Source organism: Acipenser ruthenus, chromosome 42 (genome assembly GCF_902713425.1).
Source record: "Acipenser ruthenus chromosome 42, fAciRut3.2 maternal haplotype, whole genome shotgun sequence".
Taxonomy (NCBI): domain Eukaryota; kingdom Metazoa; phylum Chordata; class Actinopteri; order Acipenseriformes; family Acipenseridae; genus Acipenser; species Acipenser ruthenus.
In genome coordinates, this window is record NC_081230.1 from 3,619,426 (window position 1) to 3,645,216 (window position 25,791).

A 25,791-nucleotide genomic window follows, 5' to 3' on the forward strand; every position below is an offset into this window, starting at 1 on the left:
GCAGTGTTTGGTTTTCGCCAGACATAACGGGGTCCATGTTGGCCAAAATGTTCCACTTTTGACTCATCTGTCCATAGAACATTGTTCCAGAACTCTTGAGGATCATCCAGGTGCTTTTTGGCAAACTTGAGACGAGCATTCATGTTCTTCTTAGTGAGCAGTGGTTTCCGCCTTGCTACTCTACCATGAATCCCATTTTTGCCCAGTGTCTTTCTGATGGTGGAGTCATGAACACTGACCTTAGCCGAGGCGAGAGAGGCCTGCAGATCCCTGGATGTTGTTCTAGGGTTCTTTGTGACTTCCTGGACGATTTTAAGCCTTGCTCTTGGAGAGATTTTGGCAGGATGGCCACTCCTGGGAAGATTCACTACTGTCCCAAACTTTCTCCATTTGGACAATATGGCTCTGACTGTGGTTCGGTGGAGCCCCAGAGCCTTAGAAATGGTTTTGTAACCCTTTCCAGACTGATAGGCATCAACAAATTTTTTTTGGAGGTCTTCAGGAATTTCTTTTGTTTGTGGCATGATGTGGCTCTAGAACCTGTGTGCTGACAACTTCACTCTGATGGTAAGGGCCAAAGTTAGTCAGATTTATATTGGGCAGGGCTGGCCCAAATCAGGCCTGATTGTTAACCAAAGTATTCAAACAGCTGACCCTAATTATCCCTTTAATTGGGTTGAGTTAACTAGAGGAGGCAATAACTTTTTCACACCTGAAGATTGCATGTTTGATTACCTTGCACACCAAACAACTGAAAGAAGCACCAAACTTTGGTGTCATTTTTTCTCTCAGACTCTGACGGGGTACTGCCCCGTCTTTATGCTCATGGTTGGGACTGGCAGGGAGGGGGTTAAAATTCCTCCCTGCCAGGAAAACATGTGAGAATGTGGCTGGAGCCCTAATTGACTAATCAGCAATTATTGAATAATTGGGCTCCAGCCACAGGGGATAAAAGCCAGGGGAGAGGCCCTGGTTGGGGAGAGAGTTGGAGGAGAGTTCCAGAAGAAGCAAGAGTGTTTTTGTGCGTGCTGTGTTTTCAGGTGTGCTGTGTTTTCAGTTTGTTGTTCTGTTCCAGTGAAGGCAACGCCCAGCCTGGAAGCTTTATTTTGTAAGTTTTGTTTTGTGTTTGTATTTTTTTTAAAACCTTTTTGTTTGGCCCTTGTGCTGGTTTATTTTGTATTTTTGTTTATTAAAAATCTTTATTTTGAACTTTATACTGTCTCTGAGTCTCAAACCTCGGTCCATCCTGTCACCAACTCCCTCTATATATTACTACAACCCACAAAAAAATCCGACCAAATACAATGTGAAAAATGTGCAAAAATGCAGAAAATCAGACAGGTGTCAAATACTTTCTCAGCACTGTATGCTGCTGATCCTTTGCATGTCCTGTATGCTTGTTGTGTTTAATTAGCGATTCTTTCTTAAGCAGCTACATAGGGCAGTGAGACGAGCTGATTCTCAACCAAACCATTCAATATACGAGAGGGGGGAGTGTTACACAGAGTTGATAATGATGGTGTTTTAATCATTTAAATAATACTGAAGACAACGAACATAACCACGTGATGTAAACAATCCAAGTGAGAGGTTGCAGTCACGTGACCCCAGCAGGTTACATACTGTGTGGGTATTTTGCAACCACAGAGTATCCTTATACCTTCAGTCACAGGAATTGGAAAGATCTCATTTATGATGTGCCAGATACTTGGAATTTGTGACCTCTACTATGCACCACCGGTGAGCGAGCGCACTGACGTGATTTGACCAAGAATCTTTTTTCCTTTTAAGAAAACGTACATACCGGTACATGTTATTAAGAAAAAATACATTTTCAATAGTTTGTTACAAAATACAGTACTAATGTGAATTATGTACAGTTTCTATGTTCGTATAAACGTTTAACATATTTCATTAAATCTACTCACAATTAAAACAATGTATAAGAGTAGTATGTACAGGGATAAAAAAAAAAAGTTCTACGAAGCGTCACTAACTAGAATCTGTAAAATCAGCTTCAGCGAGTGACAGCTACATGGTTAAGCTAAGCTATGGAGACTTCTGTTCAGTTTAAGTTGCCAAAAAATACAGGTAGATGGATGCTGTTTGCAATTATTGTACTTTTAAATATGTTATAAATGATGATGCTTCATATTAAAGTAAACAATGAATGTAGCATTCTGTAAACGGTAAGGACTGGGAATCACCATCCTGCTTAATTGTGTTAGACTGCAGTATGTAATTCAATATGTTAACGTTATATTCGACTATGGTGCAACATTGGTTAATTCTGTAGGTTGCTGGAAAACGTTTGGGCACAGGTGTAATTGCAGTAATTCATCTTAAATGGCACATATGATATGCAGGGGTCGGCATAGTCATGTTACACAAGACACCTTACAAAATACTGTTCCCACTAGGACAAGATCATATATTTTGTCCGTTAGTATTACGTATGATTCATTATATCCCAATATCAAATAAACATACCTCATAATGCTGTAATCGCATTACAGCAAGGACACTGGAACTAGAGGAGCTCTCAGCAGCCCTGCTTTAAACATGGTTCCAGTGCCACTGCATTACTGCAAGGACACTGGGACTAGAGGAGCTTTGAGCACCCCTGCTTTAAACATGGTTCCAGTGCCACTGCATTACTGCAAGGACACTGGAACTAGAGGAGCTCTCGGCACCCCTGCTTTAAACATGGTTCCAGTGCCACTGCATTACTGCAAGGACACTGGAACTAGAGGAGCTCTCAGCACCCCTGCTTTAAACATGGTTCCAGTGCCACTGCATTACTGCAAGGACACTGGAACTAGAGGAGCTCTCGGCACCCCTGCTTTAAACATGGTTCCAGTGCCACTGCATTACTGCAAGGACACTGGAACTAGAGGAGCTCTCAGCACCCCTGCTTTAAACATGGTTCCAGTGCCACTGCATTACTGCAAGGACACTGGAACTAGAGGAGCTCTCAGCACCCCTGCTTTAAACATGGTTCCAGTGCCACTGCATTACTGCAAGGACACTGGAACTAGAGGAGCTCTCAGAACCCCTGCTTTAAACATGGTTCCAGTGCCACTGCATTACTGCAAGGACACTGGAACTAGAGGAGCTCTCAGCACCCCCGCTTTAAACATGGTTCCAGTGCCACTGCATTACTGCAAGGACACTGGAACTAGAGGAGCTCTCAGCACCCCTGCTTTAAACATGGTTCCAGTGCCACTGCATTACTGACACACTGTCTCATTTAAACCACACAGGCTTCTGTACTGGATCATTGTTTTGTTAATTTTCCAAACAACTGCACTTATATTTTCTACATTTACAGCCTCCAGATATTTGTTAGGTTCAAAAACGATGGTAATCAATGTGTTGACTCGTGTCTCTTTGGTCAGTGCTTTCTGCACACACAGGGTAGACCTACCTCTGATTTTCAGGGTTTAGCTGGAAAGGCAGTCACCAAATTGATTGTTGCTGGCAACAGTTTATGCACTACAGTGCAGTCATTGGTAGGCATAGGAGCTTGAATAAATTGGTGTGGCCATTTCTTTAAAGACACTACCGGTTGTAAATTTTAACGTTTGCCAAACTGTAGGCAAGACAGAGCTCATTCTGTGCATTTTGCAAGTTCGATAGAAATGTGTTCATCTTGTTGATGGAAACACAGCTATTGTCAGGGTAATTAAATGAAATCCAATAATGACCTGTTTCATTTGAATATGCAAGTAACTGCGTCCTTTACTTAGCAACGGGTTCAACAACCATGAGCCTGTTCCCAGGGGAGACCAGATTTCGTGTGACCCCTCACCGGCATGATCACCCCCCCCCCCCCAAGCATTCGATAATAGCGACCCCTCACTTCTCAATATAGCACTACACCAGTGTTGCCAATGTTTATGTAAGTCTTTTTTAAAAAAAAATACACACTTTGCTAAAGTTTGTGTAACATTGTATCACAGATCATGTTTTGTAACAAATCTACATTAAAGGTCAGAGGACAAAATGACTCATTGCTGATCGGTTGTTTTAGGAGAAAGTATTCTAAAATACTCAACATACTTATTTAATGAAAAGAGAAATATTATAACTTTTTGCCAGCTTTCATCTATCATTCTTGAGATTAGACAGATACAATCCTCTGGTATTATAAACATCATTACAAGAAATTCTGTGTCCCTTCAATAGTAAAGCCAGCCCTGCTATTAAAGCCAGGTTGTATCTGTCCCTGGACTGGCCTTAATAGTACTGTAAATTAAATAAATACATGTGTGTGTTGTTTGTTTGTTTGTTTGTTTGCTTTCCAGCAGAATCCTGTGTGCTGCCATGGACAGTGTGGAGATGGAATCTGTCCAGATTAAAGAGGAGTTCTCTGAACACGAACCTCTCCCCTTTAGAGTGGAGTTCTTTGAGCTGGCTTCCCTCCCCATTAAACAGGAGCTCTGAGATGCAATGTGACAGCAGTCAGCCACAGGTCTCTGAGATTAAAGCTGAGCACAATGAATTGGAGATCCCCCAGACAGAAGAACCCCTTCCTGTGAAACAAGAGGTGCTGGAAATTAACCATATTAAATGGGAGCCCCCTGAAGTAGAGTTTGACCACATGGAACCAGGGAAGGAAGAATCCGAGGACTTCAAACCAATTGGTGAGTGACTCCCAGTAGCTGTGACATTGTCATTCTAGATTGCGTGATATCCACAGTGTGGCAGAGAGAGAGGGAGGGAGGGAGCATGTGGGTTACATTACTAGCTATTTGTTTTTCCTGTACCACTCACATCAGTTCAGGATAGGACTCACTACTGGTGATCTTAAGATACAGATATAAGCCTCTTTCACACTGGCACTCCTACCCGATTATACCAAGGGGAGAAGAACTAAAGTACTGTATATAACATTAGAAATGTTCAGTGTCTAAATAGAGGGATATTATTGTACATGTGTGATGTAATTATGGGTGCTAGATTCCATTCCATTTATCAAATATATAGTTTAAACGTTAAAATAAAAACATTTGAGAGTGCTATTACTTATTTTTACATAAATAGCTTTCTATAAATTACTGCATGTATGTCTATAAATAGGGCGTCTGATTTTCTACTCTCTTTAAAGAATGCAATTGATCCCTGTTCAGCCATTCGTGTTTCTCCTTCACACTGAGAATCATGTTCATGTGAAACAACTAAATGGGGTTTTCATTTAAATGCAGAAGTGACTCCTCTTAATGTAAATACAGACATGCAGAATGATTGTAATAGAGTGTTTCCAGCATAAAATACTTTTTTTTTCATTATAGCTTTAATAAAGAGGAGTCTCTTATTAACATGTTGCACGTTCTGCTTGTAAATGAAAAATGAAGGCTTGGCTGATTAAAATGCCCTTTAAGTTGCTTGACAGAAAAAACTAAATTAAATCAACTAAATGAAGCCCTATATATAAATGTATAGAAACAGTGCAGCAGTACGAACACATGATAGCATCGGGTTACTATAAGGGTCTGTTTTAATTGGAGGGCGGGAGCATTTATTCCGTTACTACAGAAGTGTTGTGCAGTGTAATTATTCAAACAGCGCTAGAATCCAAATCGCTAATCTATCCTACTTACTGTATATATAAGACAATAACTAGTTATGTTCACAGTGGCTTTATTCCAAGTACAGTATCATAGTAATTCAAAGAAACTTGTGACATTTGCATAATCAATATTCAGTTAAAAAAAAAATACTAATAACAATAGTTTGTACTTGTCTGACTGGCAGCAGTAGGAAAAAAAGAAGACCAAAAAAACAGAAAATGGAAGCAATCTTCTCTCCTTTTAAAAGACGCATAAACATCTCTCGAGTCTCGGTCCCAGAACAGCAGCAGCAAACTAAACCAGCATCTCCGTGGGTATAGAGGGTGCAAACCAACAAAACAGAACACCCAGAGTTTTATCACCTAACACTAACAGCAATTCACTTGTACCTCGTCTCCACTGCCGGCGCGGCTCCAGTCTCTCTGGGCACCTAGGAGAGCTGGCAAGTGCATCTGGTGAAGACAACCAAAGAAAACCGAGTAGCCGTTATTTGCAGACACCCTCTTGTTGTTAATATCTGACCTGCACACTTTTGACAATTTTGCTTAAACGATTAAGCAAAATTAAAAACGCTTGACCCTTTACTAACATTTAAACTCTAAATGTTTAACACCCCTAAATGTAATGCTATTGAAAAATATATAATTGTAGGGTGTTGTGACAGGCTAGCTGCAGGGATGACTTCAGGCCAGAGAGAATCACACAGACAGACAGTTGTTGCAGTGAATCTGAGACGCTGCGGCACTCAGCGTTTTATTAACACACAGAAAATAAAAAGGTTGAACAAAACAGAAGACAGGACATGGCACTTGAGGCCAAATAAAACAGACAAACAAAACAGACTAACACTTAACAAACGGTGGACGGACAGACACACAAACACGGTGAGTAAAAATAAACAAACAAGTATCGTGCTGGTCCTACCAGCACGCGATAGCAATTGATATTAATATTTAACTTTATTTCTCCTCCTCTCTCTCCCGTTCAGTTGTTTTGACATATAAGTAAATTCAGGTGTTGACATACATTTAAATTCAGGTGTCGCATATGGTAGCTTTCTGTACCCTATAGAATTGTGTACCCTTGATGATTCCGACACAGCTGCATTTTTTTCAAAGATCGCTGGACATGAACACTTTGTTCTGGACAGTACATGTAAAAAAAAAAAATGAAAACGTGTTTTAAAAAAATATTTTCTAAGGTTACTTTAAATGAAGTTTTCATGGAAAAATATAGCGTTCCACATCCCCAAGTGTTGCTACAACCGTTTAAATAACGTCATACCTGTTGTGAAAGAATCGCACCTCTCCGCGGTTTGTTGCCCCTTTAAAAACACTGACCCAGGCACAGAAATGGATTTTTAAAAGCGCGGCTGCGCTATTTTTTTTAATAGACAACACAAAAACAAAAATAAACAAAACAAACATCTAGCTCTTTTTGAGCACTAACTAAACAAAACAGGAACCTAAACTAAAAAGCAGGACAGCTAAGCGGTTTACCTGTAACAAAATAACCAAAACAGCACACACAAAAAGGCTTCACACTACCTTTTTTTCTTTGTTTTACGGCTGTACACACACCAGTACAGCTTCCACACACATCAGCCGCCAGGAGCGGCCTGACTGCATTCTTTAAATACCCTGCACCTGGCTCTAATTTTCAATAATAGCCAGGTGCAGGTGATAATTAACACTAAAATAATTAAACCAATTAAACCCAAAATGTGCCTACGCACATGTTTTCCTGCAGGGAGGATTTAACCCCCTCCCTGCTGTCTTACATACATACATACAGTGCCTTGCGAAAGTATTCGGCCCCCTTGAACTTTGTGACCTTTTGCCACATTTCAGGCTTCAAACATAAAGATATGAAACTGTAATTTTTTGTGAAGAATCAACAACAAGTGGGACACAATCATGAAGTGGAACGAAATTTATTGGATATTTCAAACTTTTTTAACAAATAAAAAACTGAAAAATTGGGCGTGCAAAATTATTCAGCCCCTTTACTTTCAGTGCAGCAAACTCTCTCCAGAAGTTCAGTGAGGATCTCTGAATGATCCAATGTTGACCTAAATGACTAATGATGATAAATAGAATCCACCTGTGTGTAATCAAGTCTCCGTATAAATGCACCTGCACTGTGATAGTCTCAGAGGTCCGTTTAAAGCGCAGAGAGCATCATGAAGAACAAGGAACACACCAGGCAGGTCCGAGATACTGTTGTGGAGAAGTTTAAAGCCGGATTTGGATACAAAAAGATTTCCCAAGCTTTAAACATCCCAAGGAGCACTGTGCAAGCGATAATATTGAAATGGAAGGAGTATCAGACCACTGCAAATCTACCAAGACCTGGCCGTCCCTCTAAACTTTCAGCTCATACAAGGAGAAGACTGATCAGAGATGCAGCCAAGAGGCCCATGATCACTCTGGATGAACTGCAGAGATCTACAGCTGAGGTGGGAGACTCTGTCCATAGGACAACAATCAGTCGTATACTGCACAAATCTGGCCTTTATGGAAGAGTGGCAAGAAGAAAGCCATTTCTTAAAGATATCCATAAAAAGTGTCGTTTACAGTTTGCCACAAGCCACCTGGGAGACACACCAAACATGTGGAAGAAGGTGCTCTGGTCAGATGAAACCAAAATCAAACTTTTTGGCAACAATGCAAAACGTTATGTTTGGCGTAAAAGCAACACAGCTCATCACCCTGAACACACCATCCCCACTGTCAAACATGGTGGTGGCAGCATCATGGTTTGGGCCTGCTTTTCTTCAGCAGGGACAGGGAAGATGGTTAAAATTGATGGGAAGATGGATGGAGCCAAATACAGGACCATTCTGGAAGAAAACCTGATGGAGTCTGCAAAAGACCTGAGACTGGGACGGAGATTTGTCTTCCAACAAGACAATGATCCAAAACATAAAGCAAAATCTACAATGGAATGGTTCACAAATAAACATATCCAGGTGTTAGAATGGCCAAGTCAAAGTCCAGACCTGAATCCAATCGAGAATCTGTGGAAAGAACTGAAAACTGCTGTTCACAAATGCTCTCCATCCAACCTCACTGAGCTCGAGCTGTTTTGCAAGGAGGAATGGGCAAAAATTTCAGTCCCTCGATGTGCAAAACTGATAGAGACATACCCCAAGCGACTTACAGCTGTAATCGCAGCAAAAGGTGGCGCTACAAAGTATTAACTTAAGGGGGCTGAATAATTTTGCACGCCCAATTTTTCAGTTTTTTATTTGTTAAAAAAGTTTGAAATATCCAATAAATTTCGTTCCACTTCATGATTGTGTCCCACTTGTTGTTGATTCTTCACAAAAAATTACAGTTTCATATCTTTATGTTTGAAGCCTGAAATGTGGCAAAAGGTCGCAAAGTTCAAGGGGGCCGAATACTTTCGCAAGGCACTGTACCTGTATACATACCTATACCTGTATACATACATACATACATACATACATACCTGTATACCTACATACATACATACATTGTAGCCTATATAACTAGCGCTTCACACTTTTACAGGTAGAATTCTCAGTTTTAAGTTATTATGAATGACTGAATGAAGCTGACAGAAAATCAAACTGTAGGGGATGTGCTAAAAACTAAAGCCGATTTCCATTACACGAGAGTACATGTTAAAACTTCATGTTGATTTGAACTCGGCTCTCGCCAGCACCAACTAAGACGTAGCTTTACAGTAAACTAATGTGATCCATATGTGTCTCCATCCATTTACATTTCCTTCCATATGATGATGTAGATATCCTTCTGTCTGGTGTTAATGGCTGAAGTGTAATGCTGGCTCCAGGGATCAGCTTATTGCCTATCTAGCGCATCAATCAGCACACACAACAGCTGCAATGCTGGCTCCGGGGATCAACCACAGTGCAGCATCCCAGGAGCATCAGCATGACAACCGTCTGGATTGAGCTACGTAGGGTACATCTCTGGGGTCTTCAAGTGGGCACCTTCCATCCTCGGTGTTTCGTCGACTAGCCCACGACACCTCAAGAGGGCTCGACGGTGATTCTGGCGTCCCAGCATCACCCCCCTCCGTCCCCCACTCAACTCAGCCCAGCTTACTTACCTGTACATCAACGTTTCTTTCTTTCTATTGTGCTCGAGATCCCCATCCAGAATCTTTCCGTCTCAACCACAGCCAGTTGCAGCTCCTCTCTGCTGCTTCAGATAAGTTCTTCACTGTGCAACGCAACTCTTGGCCACTGAATCCGACGTCTCTGAGAAACCGGGTTGTAGAGTGTGCCACAAATCCTCGACAACCCACTTCCACTGGGTAAACCCGGACTCTCCATCCTCGCTGTTCCGCTTCAGTGGCTAGTTGAGCATACCGCAGTTTCTTCCTCTCATACGCCTCATCTACAGCATCCTCCCATGGCACTGTTAACTCTACCAGGTGAACAAGGCGTGCTGATCCAGACCACAAGACAATATCTGGTCGAAGGTTAGTGGTGGCAATCTCAGGTGGAAAAATAAGCCGTTGACCAACATCTGCCAGCATTTTCCAGTCTCTAGCAGCTTCCAGTTGTCCTGGGCGAGGATTGGTTTTAACACCTTTTCTTAGTGGTTGCTCTCCTGGGCGGAGGAATGTTGTCTTTTGTGTGTAATGTTTTGATGGAACAGGTGGCAACTTATTGGTCATGTTACGCTCGTCTTCCAATGCTAAGGCCAAACAGCTGTCTCTCCAGGCTGTGACGAGGTCTTTCCCTTGTTGCCAGCTGCACTATTCACTGCAGTCACTGGACATATCCAGATCTTCATGATTTCCATTACACGAGAGTAGATGTTAAAACTTCATGCTGATTTGAATTCGGCTTTCGCCAAGATAAGCACCAACTAAGACGTAGCTTTACAGTAAACTAATGTGATCCATAGGTGTCTCCATCCATTTGCGCTTTCTTCCATATGATGATGTAGATATCCTTCTGTCAGGTGTTGATGGCTGAAGTGTAATGCTGGCTCCAGGGACCAGCTTATTTTGCCTCCCCAGCACACACAACGGCTGCGATGCTGGCTCCGGGGATCAACCACAGTGCGGTCTCCCCAGCGCATCAGCATGACAACCGTCTGGATTGAGCTAAGTAGGGTACATCTCTGGGGTCTTCAAGTGGGCACCTTCCATCCTCGGTGTTTCGTCGACTAGCCCACGACACCTCAAGAGGGCTCGACGGTGATTCTGGCATCCCAGAATCACCCCCCTCCGTCCCCCACTCAACTCAGCCCAGCTTACTTACCTGTACATCAACGTTTCTTTCTTTCTATTGTGCTTGAGATCCCCATCCAGAATCTTTCCGTCTCAACCACAGCCAGTTGCAGCTCCTCTCTGCTGCTTCAGATAAGTTCTTCACTGTGCGACGCAACTCTTGGCCACTGAATCCGACGTCTTTGTGAAACCGGGTTGTAGAGTGTGCCACAAATCCTCGACAACCCACCTCCACTGGGTTAACATGGACTCTCCATCCTCGCTGTTCTGCTTCAGTGGCTAGTTGAGCATACCGCAGTTTCTTCCTCTCATACACCTCATCTACAGCATCCTCCCATGGCACTGTTAACTCTACCAGGTGAACAAGGCGTGCTGATCCAGACCACAAGACAATATCTGGTCGAAGGTTAGTGGTGGCAATCTCAGGTGGAAAAATAAGCCGTTGACCAACATCTGCCAGCATTTTCCAGTCTCTAGCAGCTCCTAGTTGTCCTGGGTGAGGATTGGTTTTAACACCTTTTCTTGGTGGTTGCTCTCCTGGACGGAGGAATGTTGTCTTTTGTGTGTAATGTTTTGATGGAACAGGTGGCAACTTATTGGTCATGTTACACTTGTCTTCCAATGCTAAGGCCAAACATCGCAACACCTGGTCATGGCGCCAAGTAAACCGTCCTTGGCTAAGAGCCACCTTACATCCTGTCAAAATGTGCCTTAATGTTGCAGGTGATGAACACAAAGGACATGAGGGATCCTCTCCTACCCAGAGGTTTAGGTTCTGTGGTGATGGGAGAACATCATATGTTGACCTGATGAGGAAACTGATCCTGCTCTGTTCCATTGACCATAGGTCTTGCCAGCCAATCTTGCGTTGTTCCACACTTTCCCATCTCATCCATTCTCCCTGCTTGGCCTGGGAAATGGCCTTTATATACCTCATCCTCTCCTCCTGCTTTTGCACCTCCTTGACTACCATCTTCCTCCGTTGAGCTGGGGCTGCTTTGTGCCACGTAGGAGGAGCTGAACTGAGACCAAGACCCCCTCTTCCATGCTGAACTTGCCCCATGATATCACCAATTCGAAGGGCAGCCTTTGCATCCTCCACAGCTTTCTTTGCTGCCCACTTTCTTCCAGTTTTCAACACAGGTGCTGCCTCCCTTACGCATTTGTCGCGTGACTCTACTAATGTCATTTCCAGTCTGACCTTGGTGCACTTAAACTCCTCGGTTAGAGCGGATGCTGGTAGCTGCAGTATATAAATACATCATAAAGATTATTTAAATAGAACAAAATAGAAAATAAATGAGTCTAAAGTTATAAAAACATGCCTTCCAGTTTCAATATCAAGAGAGGTTAACCAGTCAAATAACTAAGTCAATAAACTAACATTAAAAGTAACACATTTCAACACACATTTTCATAAGCACGCAGGCTCCCGTATGGTTACGTGCACTCAGGACTCATACACATTACATACAGTGACTGTGTTCAGCAGAGTCTGTTGTGTGGGTTGCAATGAAGATTCGGAAGCAGTTTCAATTGCCTTTAGTATTAAGTTGGAATCTAGAGTTACTTCACAACTAGATAAAACATCCATCAATGTTTAAATGGTTCTGATGTTCATAGTTGTTGTTGTTTTCAAATGCACACAATATCATGAGATCAGTTAAAGTCTTATCTTGTTTCAGTTGTTCAAAGTAGAATTGTTTGTATTTTTAATCTTAGCAATGTGTTACATTGTATTGACTGTTTTTTCCTTCTGTTTGCATGTAGATATTTCCTATACAAATATGGTATTTTACTTGAAACCTAAAGTCTTTGTGATATAATACTTATTCTGGAGATGTGATCGTTGGAATGCAGTTGGTCTTCTCTAACACATAGAGCTGCGGTTGGTCTTCTCTGTAACACAGAGCTGCAGTTGGATGTGGAGTCGATATCTAGGGAGGATGTCTGTATTACAGTGCTTTGAATGGAGCCCCATTCAAGCGACGGCTCAATGGTTACTTCATTGTGAGAGGAGTCCGAATCAAAGATAAAGCAGCTCACGCTTGTTTTTATTTAAATATAGCACCCAAAGAGGAGTTTACTTTGGTGATCCAATCCCTTCCAGGTAAAACAGGAAGCGAATCCCTGACTGAAATCAGTCCTTGCATTGGCTTACAGTTTGAATGACGCTAACTTTTACACAGCAATGTGTGCCATTAACACAGGTAGCTCCCCCTCCACCATGCAGAGAGATAGAACAGGATTCGTAAGATGTATAGAATGAAACTTCATTCTGTTCTAACTTTAGTTATATTGATCATAGAAGGAAAAACACGTTATACAACAATTAAAGTAAAACAATTTAAGAATTATTTTCACTTTAAACTTATTTAAATGCAATAAACCTTTCAATTTTATTGGGAAAACACACTTAAACAACTCTTAAACTTGCATGTGCAAGATTAGTAATTGAAATAATAAAACCAATTGATCAGTAAGTTTTACTTCTGTTACATTTCAGTCTAATAGTTTTAGTAAATCTAAAACCCAGAGATTGTTAAACAAGTTAATATTATACCCCCGTAAAGGCTTTTTTTTTCAATTCACTTTTAGATAAGGAAATTAGGAATTATATTCACATTAATGTTCAGTGTTTCATGATAATTAATTTCATGGGAGAGTGATGACAGCTCGTGTCCACCAGGTGTCACACTTCTTAAGAAAGTTGTGTATTTGCTTTCAGACAGTCTTAATTTAAAGATAAGAATCAGCTCTGTTTGTTTATACCAGACAGGCAGGGCAGCACAGCAGGGAATCTAAACTATTCTCCAATGGAAATCTTTACCACCCTGTTACTAATATCTAGTCCTTTGAAGTAGATCTAGAGAACGTTATGGGGAAGGAAGACAAACTTAATTAACATCACAGCATCTGAAGTCTCAGTTTAAGATTTGAAATGTAATTTTACAAAGAACATTCAATTACAACTAGGAATTTCTCACACACCCTTTATATACAGAGACAATGGAAAACGTACAAGATCTCAAACTCAATGAAACTCTCTCTAAATAGCTAAGCTTGCCTTAATATGTACTGTAAGGTCATTCTAATGATAGCATACTAATAAAAAATACAAGCAAACAAGCCATATTTTACCCAAAGGGAATAAACAGCTAATGGTGATTCCACAAAAGCACCAGCTCTGTTACTGTCAAACAGTCTGAGGCAACTTCATTCTGCAGATTGTTTAGATCAATTATTCATAAACTGTATAAACTATGAATGTAGTAATAATGGTAATGTTGCAGCATGTAGGTTCTGCAGATTTTTAACACATGCAAAATGTTCAAATAGTTTGCTTGCAAACCTTTCATGTTTTACAGTATATTTATACAGCTCTACTATTGTGGGGACGTCATAATAATTGGATATACACATTTTTATTCAAATTCATTCAAAACCAAAACAGCGTTTGCTGCAGTGCAAGGTTTGCACCACTTGAAATAAAACACATAATTAAAAAGCACAACGTTGCTTCACAGCTTGTGTTTGCACTGGTGCAATAGCTTAGAGGCCATTCTAGTTAGATGAAGCACACATTGTTGCCACACCCATGAAGATATTCTTAGTTTTCATTTATTTTAAACAATTCAATCCTTTATCTTATGCTGTACTCACCCACACTGGTACAGTAATGCCATTTGCAGCTCAAATTACATTAAAAATGATGTATGTTATTGGCAGCTTAATGTGTTGGGTTCATATCACACATATAAGTAGAATGACCCTGTAACTGTCTTAAATCCACAGCATGATGAGCGAGATTCATTTTTAATTCAGGGGCAGGAGTGGAGCTGAATCCCAGGGTTCTTCAGTTCATTCTGAAAGAATGGGTCTGTCTCCTTGAGTTTGACACGCTCCCCTTCTCAGTGTCTCTGGATTCAGGCTGGCTCTCACTCCTGGGGACCCCCTTCATTTACTGCAGGGTGAGAGAGAGACAAGGAATCAGACAGCTCTCCACGCACACAAACAAGCAGGGTGGAGAGGTGAGGGACTGGGAGGGGGTGAGGGACTGGGAGGGGGTGGGTGGGGGTGAGGCTGGCTCCAGTGTGAATTCGCTGGTGTCTTTTTAGGTCTCCTAACTGACAGAAGCTCTTCTCACAGTCAGAACAGTGATACGGCTTCTCTCCAGTGTGAATTAGCAAGTGTGTTTTTAGGTTTCCTAACTGACGGAAGCTCTTCCCACAGTCAGCACAGTGATATGGCTTCCCTCCAGTGTGAATTCTCTGGTGTCTTTTTAGGGCTCCTAACCGAACGAAGCTCTTCTCACAGTCAGAGCACTGATACGGCTTCTCTCCAGTGTGAATTCGCAAGTGTGTTTTTAGGTTTCCTGACTCATTGAATCTCTCCCCACATTCAAAACAGTAATACGGCTTCTCTCCAGTGTGAATTCTCTGGTGTCTTTTTAGGTCTCCTAACTGACGGAAGCTCTTCTCACAGTCAGAGCACTGATACGGCTTCTCTCCAGTGTGAATTCGCTGGTGTATTTTAAGGCATCCTAACTGACTGAAGCTCTTCCCACAGTCAGCACAGTGATACGGCTTCCGTCCAGTGTGAATTCTCTGGTGTCTTTTTAGGTCTCCTAACCGACGGAAGCTCTTCTCACAGTCAGAGCACTGATACGGCTTCTCTCCTGTGTGAATTCGCAAGTGTGTTTTTAGGTTTCCTGACTCATTGAATCTCTCCCCACATTCAAAACAGTAATACGGCTTCTCTCCAGTGTGAATTCTCTGGTGTCTTTTTAGGTTTCCTAACTGACGGAAGCTCTTCCCACAGTCAGCACAGTGATATGGCTTCCCTCCAGTGTGAATTCTCTGGTGTATTTTTAGGTATCCTAACGAACTGAAGCTCTTCTCACATTCAGTGCATTGTTGTGATATCTGTGGCTGGGATATGTTTTCTGAATCCTTAAACAAGTCAATAGATTCTTCTTCAATGTGGACAGGCTGCAGTTCAATCTTTTCTAATTTAATGTGGACAGGCTCCAGTTCAGTCTCTTCTTTAATGTGGACAGGCTCCAGTTCAGTCTCTTCCTCTTTAATGTGGACAGGCTCCAGTTCAGTCTCTTCTTTAATGTGGACAGGCTCTGGCTCCAGTTCAGTCTCTTCTTTAAAGTGGACAGGCATCTCCTGTTTAATGTGAACAGACTATCTTTTTCCTTGGCTTTCACCTGGATAAGACAGTCCTGGAAGCAGAAAATAACATTTAAGTGTTACAATCTGTTCTCTATTGGTGTGTTTACTCTTAGGACTTGGACCTGAACTGGCAGGTTTGATGAGATTGAAAGATTTGTATAATTGAGCCCCCAGTTTACACCTGAGCACAGAACTAGGCTGGCTTTGACCCATATGCGCGCACATAGCCCCTGAACTGTATCAACCACTCCATGCTTGAAGACATTACCCCTCCCAGAACACAGAGGCAGAAGTGTTTAAATCAACAAGCCTGTCATTTGTGTCACTTGTGTGTTTCTACTGCAAGGTGGTTGTTCCGTGCCAATTAGATTTCATTCTGTCATCAGAAAGGAAGCAGTGCATTGAAAACATGCAAATCAGACATTTAAAGAAACAGGTGTTATTGTCTTTATTTACACATCAGTCTGACAATTCTTCTTGCATGGAAATGTAAACAGTAACTCCCATGTATTTTCTTGCCCATGACAAGTATTCCATGGACACAGAGAAAGCAGGCAGGTGGCAGAGCGTTCAGCTTCAGAGCCCCACAGGTGTGGAATGATCTGCCTCGATTTGGAAGGGAGGCACCATCTCCTGCTGCTTTTAACCCTTCCGCTCCGGTGAACATTCTACCTGTTTGAGGTCTGACTGACAGAACGTGACTTTCAGCTTGTGTATCAGAATCATTTTCACCAAATTGTTTGACGGGTGCGTACTACCGAAACCAAAGATACTGAAATGCTGCACCTCATAATAAAAGGTATTTCTAATGGCCTGGGGCTTTACTGACATGCATTTTGATTGGACAGTCATCTCTGATTATTATCCTATGAATATTTCACTACAGTTAATATTTTGTCGATTTATCTTTGGGTTTATAAACATTTTGGATGATTTAGTATGATTTCTGGTAAGCTTGTACTTGTGATCGCCGAATCTCCTGACAGAGAAAAAAAGAAAAAAACAACTCCTCACTCGTCTACTTTTCTGTCTATCGAACTTTACTTTTGTTTGGAGCCTTTGGAGATGTCAGTCATTTGGTAAGCAACCAATGGTTGTTTAAAAGGCTTAAAATGGGCGTCTACCATCACCATGACATCATCGTTCTTTTTTGGCACCAGTTAGGAGTGAATAGATTGTTTTCCAAATGGTTCATGTGGGTACATCCAGCATTAACATTTTTGAAAATCTGGTATTGCACCTAATATAGCCTTGCAGTTAAATAACATTTCTCAAGAGCAGGCAAGGATAGTCCTCCTAGTTTAGAGAGTGAGAGTCTCCTTTTCTTTATTCTGGGCTGGAAACCCTCCATAGACAATATACTCAGAGGGATTGGCAGCATTTCCAGTTCAGCATCTTCTACTATTAATTATTATACTGATTATTGGTAACCTAAAACTTCTTCACATAATATAATGATTTACATGCAAATAAACATTTTCCCATCCAACAGTATGATTTTTCAAGCAGGAAGGTCATTTATTTGTAAGTTCCCTAGCAATACAATGTATTATTATATCACGATTTTAATGTCCATGTAACTGCTGTCAGCGACTTTTCTACACGTCCAACTACTGAAACTTACAGAAATATTACAACAGCGCTTTCACCCTTTGCAGGAAATGAAATCAATGCGAGCACATTTTCAGAACTCAGTAACACGCTTATATGTAGACATTATTCTTGAAAATGTTTCTTTGTAATGGCTTATCCCACGAGGTTGAGATTAAATGTTGGGGCTATTTACAAAAAGATACACATTAAACTATAGAACACAGTAAAACATCGCAATCCCAACACCTAAGGGAGCAGCGTCTTTGAAAACAGGAACAATTTATTAAATACCAGCAACAACGTTAGTTCTGCCTGCAGCGGGCGTGTTGAATGCTTTGATTCAGATCAGCAGGCAGTGTTCTGCAGTGCCAGTACCGTGCTGGGAAATCACAGAGGCATCAATTTACTGATGCTCAGATTTGCTATGTTTTACTGTATATGAATACTAGTTCACTTTGACCCAGTTAATCACACATTCTTCATTTGTCAAAATTGACAGATTTGAGATATTAATGTTACTTGCAAATACATCACTGCAAAACATGTTTGTATGAGATAAACAAGGATGCACTCTTTGAACAAAAGCTGCTTAGTGTCTAAACACAATAACCATAATAATATTAATAATCAGGGGTTCATAACAGAAAACTGCTGCTGATGTTAAAGGGTACATAAGGACCTTTTTAATTTTATTGTGTTTCATGTTCCCATGTGTTGCTACAACTGTTTACGTAAGGTGTGTGTATGTAGCCGCATGGACCTCTTAGAACTACATTTCCCATCATCCTCCTGCTCACTGGTAAATCCATCTCAGTTACATATGTGAGCAGGAGGATGATGGGAAATATAGTTCTGAGAGGTCTATGTGGGTACATGGGAAGCCATCTTGAGGCAGGGAATGCAATTTAAAAGTTTAAAAAAATGGTTGAAATGTAAAAAAAAAAAACACACACCTTATGTAAAGAGTTGTAGCAACACATGGGAACACAATAAAATAAAAAGGTCCTTCTGTACCCTTTAAGCCAGACATGCAAAGTGAAATTCATGCAGTTTAATGTTAATTTGAAAATGCACAAAAAAAACTCAAATTATGTTGCTTCACTTAACTTTGTTAATTCTTTGCCACATCTGTTAAGGTATTTTCTGGATGCCATCAAGATTACAATTATTGCAGATGTGTTATTTTTAATAGGAGACTCATCTCTCTTTTCTCCCCCCAACCCTCTACTATAAAAATGACTTTATTTACAGCAGACGTTTTATGGCAAAACATTCAGCGTTGATAAGAATGTAGTGACAGTCATGAAGTGCCGCAGTAATGCTGCTGCTATATTTTAGTCTCAGTGGTTTCACTCCTTTAGCTTAAAACAAGGCAGGCGGAAAGTTTATCAATGAAGATGCACCCTCAAAATGAGACTGAGCCAGCTGTGAGGTGGAGAAAGGGGAGGTGATGGGAGAATGAAGCGAGATGACAGTGTAACTAATGAAAGTAAAATAGGACTTGCCACTTTTACCAGCTCACACTGCTTACTCAGGAAATAAAAATAAATCAATCACCTATTGTTTCTTCCAGCGTAACCCAAACTACACTTGAATTATTTTTATTTGGCCTTACTTGTATTTATGACAAAAATGAACAGGTATTGTTTACTTGTTGCATTTACTTCAGAAAAGGAATACAAAGAATAATGAAGTATTATACTGTGTGCTGGACAGCAATTTATACATTTGTTTTACAACAGTCACACAAAAATAACACTTTGCATTTGTACAAGTGAAAACAATTCTGTAGAAAAAAAACATCTATAATGTGACATGAACTTGTACAGCCACTTGCTGTCTAGCACTGCGTATCATAACCTCCACCTGTACTGTACAATAGAAAAGAAACACAGTCTAGGCAATGTGAACTACAACAGCGGCCGTTCCATTCTTATTGTAAGCATACACTGCTTCAAAATGCAGCACAGCTTCAACTGTTCACTTAATCAAAAACAAAAAGATCTCATGAAAATATCCGCTTACAAAATTCAATCAAACTTGAATTTGTTACTAAACAAGACGGCACAGTAATCAATTACACAGCTTCAAAAAGCCACAGAACACACCCGCACCCAATGAGATTGAGCAAGACACAAGATTACAAATAATAAGAATTTAAACCATCAGTGTTATTTAGGATTCAACCTTTTTTTTTAAGTATCAGAATAATATTCAACTCGCAGTTCATCGTTGGATTTAATGTAACATCAAGTCTGTTCTGCACGCTATCCTATTGTTGTCTTCAAATATAAAAAAAAAAATCCAAACACGGCTCTTCAGAGACTTATTTACTGCAGGATGATCACACGTTACACAGCACTGGGAAAATGAGTGTCTCAGTGTTCTTGCATCATTAGTAAGCATGCCTGAGCAAACATTAAATTCTGTGCTGGATGAAATTCAATCATGTCTGCTGATAGCCAATTGTGTTTTCTTCCTTATATCGGTGCCACGCAGACAGGCTCCCGATTATCAGAGCACCCCTATTAACTAGAAACATGTAAACTGGCACAGAAATAAGAAATAAAAGCTTCTTGAAGTGCGTCCTGAATGGTTATAATAACGAGATGCAAAGTGAAATGCAAGTGCTTTGAATGAAGGGACTGAACTAACACGATGAGACTGCAGTTTAAACGTACGTGTATTTGGGTGATCTTAAATCAATGAAAACTATAGAACATTTCAAAGTAGCCCTTGTGTGTAGGGTACACGTGCTTTCAGCACATTGCCACTATCACAGTCATTTTAACTAGCGGCACTGCACAGTGCTGGACATTTTAATAAGGAGGAGTGTTAACATGAACAGAATAATGTAATATCAGCAGATGACAGAAAACACTTTAATACCCAGGTTTCTACGATCTCTTTATTTTCTTACTTGTTGAAGGCTTTGTGATAGTTTTGATGTCTTCTGGCTCTGTGTGTAGAGCAATAACTTGCATAGTATTGATCTGAGGCACCTCTGTGTGCAGAGCAATAACTTGCACAGTATTGAATTGAGGCACCTCTGTGTGCAGAGCAATAACTTGCATAGTATTGATTTGAGGCACCTCTGTATGCAGAGCAATAACTTGCATAGTACTGATTTGAGGACACCTCTGTGTGCAGAGCAATAACTTGCATAGTATTGATCTGAGGCACCTCTGTGTGCAGAGCAATAACTTGCACAGTATTGATTTGAGGCACCTCTGTGTGCAGAGCAATAACTTGCATAGTATTGATTTGAGGACACCTCTGTGTGCAGAGCAATAACTTGCATAGTATTTATTTGAGGCACCTCTGTGTGCAGAGCAATAACTTGCATAGTATTGATTTGAGGCACCTCTGTGTGCAGAGCAATAACTTGCATAGTATTGATTTGAGGACACCTCTGTGTGCAGAGCAACAACTTGCACAGTATTGATTTGAGGACACCTCTGTGTGCAGAGCAATAACTTGCATAGTATTGATTTGAGGCACCTCTGTGTGCAGAGCAATAACTTGCATAGTATTGATTTGAGGCACCTCTGTGTGCAGAGCAATAACTTGCATAGTATTGATTTGAGGCACCTCTGTGTGCAGAGCAATAACTTGCATAGTATTTATTTGAGGCACCTCTGTGTGCAGAGCAATAACTTGCACAGTATTGATTTGAGGCACCTCTGTGTGCAGAGCAATAACTTGCATAGTATTGATTTGAGGCACCTCTGTGTGCAGGGCAATAAACTTAAACAGTTCACTTAAACAGTTGCAAATGAGTCATGGAAAAGAGATCTACTGAAAAATGAATTTAAAAGCAAGTGAACTGCCCTTTTTAATCTGTGAAAATAACAGATTAATTGTACTGTAACGCGCATTCTTGTGCTAAACTCTTAGCCTTTCAGATATGTTTCTTTCTGTGATATTAAGCAACAATGTCACGATAATAAACAAAGCATTGCACACAATTACAATCCTGCCCAGTAACACACTGACTGCTCTGACACACTCAGTTACAATGAGACAATACAAGGAACACACTGACTGCTCTGACACACTCGGTTACAATGAGACAATACAAGGAACACACTGACTGCTCCGACACACTCAGTTACAATGAGACAATACAAGGAACACACTGACTGCTCCGACACACTCAGTTACAATGAGACAATACAAGGAACACACTGACTGCTCTGACACACTCAGTTACAATGAGACAATACAAGGAACACATTGACTGCTCTGACACACTCGGTTACAATGAGACAATACAAGGAACACATTGACTGCTCCGACACACTCAGTTACAATGAGACAATACAAGGAACACACTGACTGCTCTGACACACTCAGTTACAATGAGACAATACAAGGAACACATTGACTGCTCTGACACACTCGGTTACAATGAGACAATACAAGGAACACATTGACTGCTCCGACACACTCAGTTACAATGAGACAATACAAGGAACACACTGACTGCTCCGACAGACTCAGTTACAATGAGACAATACAAGGAACACATTGACTGCTCTGACACACTCAGTTACAATGAGACAATACAAGGAACACATTGACTGCTCCGACACACTCAGTTACAATGAGACAATACAAGGAACACACTGACTGCTCTGACACACTCAGTTACAATGAGACAATACAAGGAACACACTGACTGCTCTGACACACTCAGTTACAATGAGACAATATAGATCCAGTATAAAGCGGGCTGAAGTCTAATGAATGGAGAGAGAGACACTTACTTCAGGTATTGTCAGTGGGATGTGCAGCACGGCTCTAGTGCTCCAGTCACTCACTCTGACCATCTCCTCAGTGAATGTGTCCTTTCTTCTCTTCAGATCTGAAAATGTGTTTGTTTAGTTCAAGGAGAACAGAGAATGTTTTTACATGTGCTTTAGTTCACTTTCACAGATTTATACTGTACTATGAGATTACAGGAATACAGTTTAAGATACTGTGAAAGAAGCTGTTCAAGGGGAGGGGGCAATTTCACCCCCCAGGTGATCAAGGAAGTGCAACACTGTCTGAAAGCAAGGCTTATAACCCCGTATTGTAACCTTGTGTAGTACCAGATATCCTGCATCAAAATAAAAACATGTTTGTTTCCCCTAGCAATATAAAAAACCCTGTGTGACGTTCCACAGCACAAGTTTTAAATTATTATTATTTGTTTATTTAGCAGACGCCTTTATCCAAGGCGACTTACAGAGACTAGGGTGTGTGAACTATGCATCAGCTGCAGAGTCACTTACAATTACATCTCACCTGAAAGACGGAGCACAAGGAGGTTAAGTGACTTGCTCAGGGTCACACAATAAGTCAGTGGCTGAGGTAGAATTTGAACCGGGGACCTCCTGTTTGCAAGCCCTTTTCTTTAACCACTGGACCACACAGCCTCCTAATTGAGGTCTCCCTCAATATTTTAAATGATACCTGCAGAATAACACTAGTAAAGGCAACACAGATACACCTCATTGAAAGAATGTTTAAAAATGATTTCAAACTCATTAAGAAGGACAGAAAGCCGGTTTCCATGCGTGTTCATGCAAGTGTGAAAATGGCAGTCACTGTATGAACGTTTTTGAATGCGCTGCTTTTACAATCATTACGGTACACGTGCACGCACTCCACTCAGTGAAATAATAATTGTTTGATACTTAAAATATATTTGATCTCGTTTATATATAAAAAATGCTTCCCCGATTGCTAGCTTCTAAGTTCCACGCGGTCTCACGAATAGAAAAAAACAAAACAAAACAAAACATGCACGACAAAAGACAATATTTACTCGCTAGATGTTTTCAACACGAGTTCATTTTGACTGGAAACCCGCCACTCGAGCAGCACTGAGCCCGCGGCACGGAGACTGCAACTGAGAGATATGAATAAAAACAAACACGCCGCTTCACAAATACAACACACACACACAAAAACAACGCGCTCCTACCACACTACAACCCGGACCTTTCAAAATAATACAATATAACAGCGCTCTGTAGTTTATAAACACATTGTAGAGCTCCATGCAGACTCTCTCACCTCCTCTCTGCTCTCCCTCAGTGTCTGAACGGATAAAACAACGCGCTCCTACCACACTACAACCCGGACCTTTCAAAATAATACAATATAACAGCGCTCTGTAGTTTATAAACACATTGTAGAGCTCCATGCAGACTCTCTCACCTCCTCTCTGCTCTCCCTCAGTGTCTGAACGGATAAAACAACGCGCTCCTACCACACTACAACCCGGACCTTTCAAAATAATACAATATAACAGCGCTCTGTAGTTTATAAACACATTGTAGAGCTCCATGCAGACTCTCTCACCTCCTCTCTGCTCTCCCTCAGTGTCTGAACGGATAAAACAACGCGCTCCTACCACACTACAACCCGGACCTTTCAAAATAATACAATATAACAGCGCTCTGTAGTTTATAAACACATTGTAGAGCTCCATGCAGACTCTCTCACCTCCTCTCTGCTCTCCCTCAGTGTCTGAACGGATAAAACAACGCGCTCCTACCACACTACAACCCGGACCTTTCAAAATAATACAATATAACAGCGCTCTGTAGTTTATAAACACATTGTAGAGCTCCATGCAGACTCTCTCACCTCCTCTCTGCTCTCCCTCAGTGTCTGAACGGATAAAACAACGCGCTCCTACCACACTACAACCCGGACCTTTCAAAATAATACAATATAACAGCGCTCTGTAGTTTATAAACACATTGTAGAGCTCCATGCAGACTCTCTCACCTCCTCTCTGCTCTCCCTCAGTGTCTGAACGGATAAAACAACGCGCTCCTACCACACTACAACCCGGACCCTTCAAAATAATACAATATAACAGCGCTCTGTAGTTTATAAACACATTGTAGAGCTCCATGCAGACTCTCTCACCTCCTCTCTGCTCTCCCTCAGTGTCTGAACGGATAAAACAACGCGCTCCTACCACACTACAACCCGGACCTTTCAAAATAATACAATATAACAGCGCTCTGTAGTTTATAAACACATTGTAGAGCTCCATGCAGACTCTCTCACCTCCTCTCTGCTCTCCCTCAGTGTCTGAACGGATAAAACAACGCGCTCCTACCACACTACAACCCGGACCTTTCAAAATAATACAATATAACAGCGCTCTGTAGTTTATAAACACATTGTAGAGCTCCATGCAGACTCTCTCACCTCCTCTCTGCTCTCCCTCAGTGTCTGAACGGATAAAACAACGCGCTCCTACCACACTACAACCCGGACCCTTCAAAATAATACAATATAACAGCGCTCTGTAGTTTATAAACACATTGTAGAGCTCCATGCAGACTCTCTCACCTCCTCTCTGCTCTCCCTCAGTGTCTGAACGGATAAAACAACGCGCTCCTACCACACTACAACCCGGACCTTTCAAAATAATACAATATAACAGCGCTCTGTAGTTTATAAACACATTGTAGAGCTCCATGCAGACTCTCTCACCTCCTCTCTGCTCTCCCTCAGTGTCTGAACGGGTCTGTCTCCCACAGGACGAGGAATATACCAATCACAAAATGCAAACCGAACAGCGCGGTCTGACAATTCATCTAATATGGACCGCAAAGGGAATCGTGATATCGGGGATCTTTTAATAAAAACGAACAAGGTTTTAAATTTTAACATCATAATCGAGGTGTTTATAGGTCATTTAGTTTTTCCCAGCGAATACAATTTGAATTCAAGTAACCTCCTCCCCCATGCCGGAGTTGGTATAGCCCTCTATTGTCAACCGGGACGCTGTGACTGAAGGCAGCAGCGCCGATTAAGTATTTTGCAGATATGTAATCTGTGTTTCGTATACCGATATTTATATATTTTAGAAGTATATCAGGTTAATTCAAGTTGAGCACCGTTGTCTCAAACAGATCCACAATGGTGCAGGCATGGGCGCAGTTTCATAGCTTTCTCTTCGCTAGTCTTGGAGGTTCAGTGCGTGTGAACTTGTTTTTGGTAAATACAGCACAGGGTCGCAGAAAGGTCATTCTTTACGAGTAAACTTCCAGGCAGTAACCTCTGCTATTTCTACCCCATGCTTTTATTTAGTTTCTCTTAAACTGTATTCTTGTCTCCTATTCTTTATCCAGGACAGTATTCCTCCCTGCTGTCCAGCGGCACAGATTTAGAATCTTCCTCAGACTGCGCTGCGA

At 41.2% G+C, this 25,791-nt stretch overlaps 1 protein-coding gene across 8 annotated transcripts; it reads right to left on the bottom strand.

Moving 5' to 3' along the window:
* Positions 1 to 5,626: 5,626 nt before the first annotated feature.
* Positions 5,627 to 25,265, bottom strand: LOC117404953 (zinc finger protein 501-like). Of its 8 annotated transcripts, XR_009311432.1 has the most exons (4): positions 23,648 to 25,081; positions 23,397 to 23,480; positions 22,351 to 22,448; positions 13,189 to 16,038 (listed from the first exon to the last, which is right to left on the bottom strand). XR_009311432.1 is itself a non-coding variant. In XM_059011569.1 (3 exons), the coding sequence occupies exons 1-3, from the start codon at positions 25,071 to 25,073 to the stop codon at positions 5,942 to 5,944; spliced, it is 1,608 nt and encodes a 535-aa protein (XP_058867552.1). In that variant the 5' UTR covers positions 25,074 to 25,081; the 3' UTR covers positions 5,627 to 5,941. The 8 variants fall into 7 exon arrangements, 7 of the variants coding, with proteins under 7 accessions (XP_058867552.1, XP_058867556.1, XP_058867553.1 ...); XM_059011569.1 differs by lacking the exons at positions 13,189 to 16,038; positions 23,397 to 23,480 and adding an exon at positions 5,627 to 6,025; XM_059011573.1 differs by lacking the exons at positions 23,397 to 23,480; positions 23,648 to 25,081 and adding an exon at positions 25,088 to 25,265.
* Positions 25,266 to 25,791: the final 526 nt, after the last annotated feature.

Coding starts and splice junctions, on each gene's coding strand:
- LOC117404953 (XM_059011569.1), bottom strand. CDS start 25,073: ATGGAGCTCTACAATGTGTTTATAAACTACAGAGCGCTGTTATATTGT. Junction 22,449..23,647: donor TGAGGGAGAGCAGAGAGGAG/GTGAGAGAGTCT, acceptor ACACATTTTCAG/ATCTGAAGAGAAGAAAGGAC. Junction 6,026..22,350: donor TCCCACTGACAATACCTGAA/GTAAGTGTCTCT, acceptor TGTCTTCACCAG/ATGCACTTGCCAGCTCTCCT.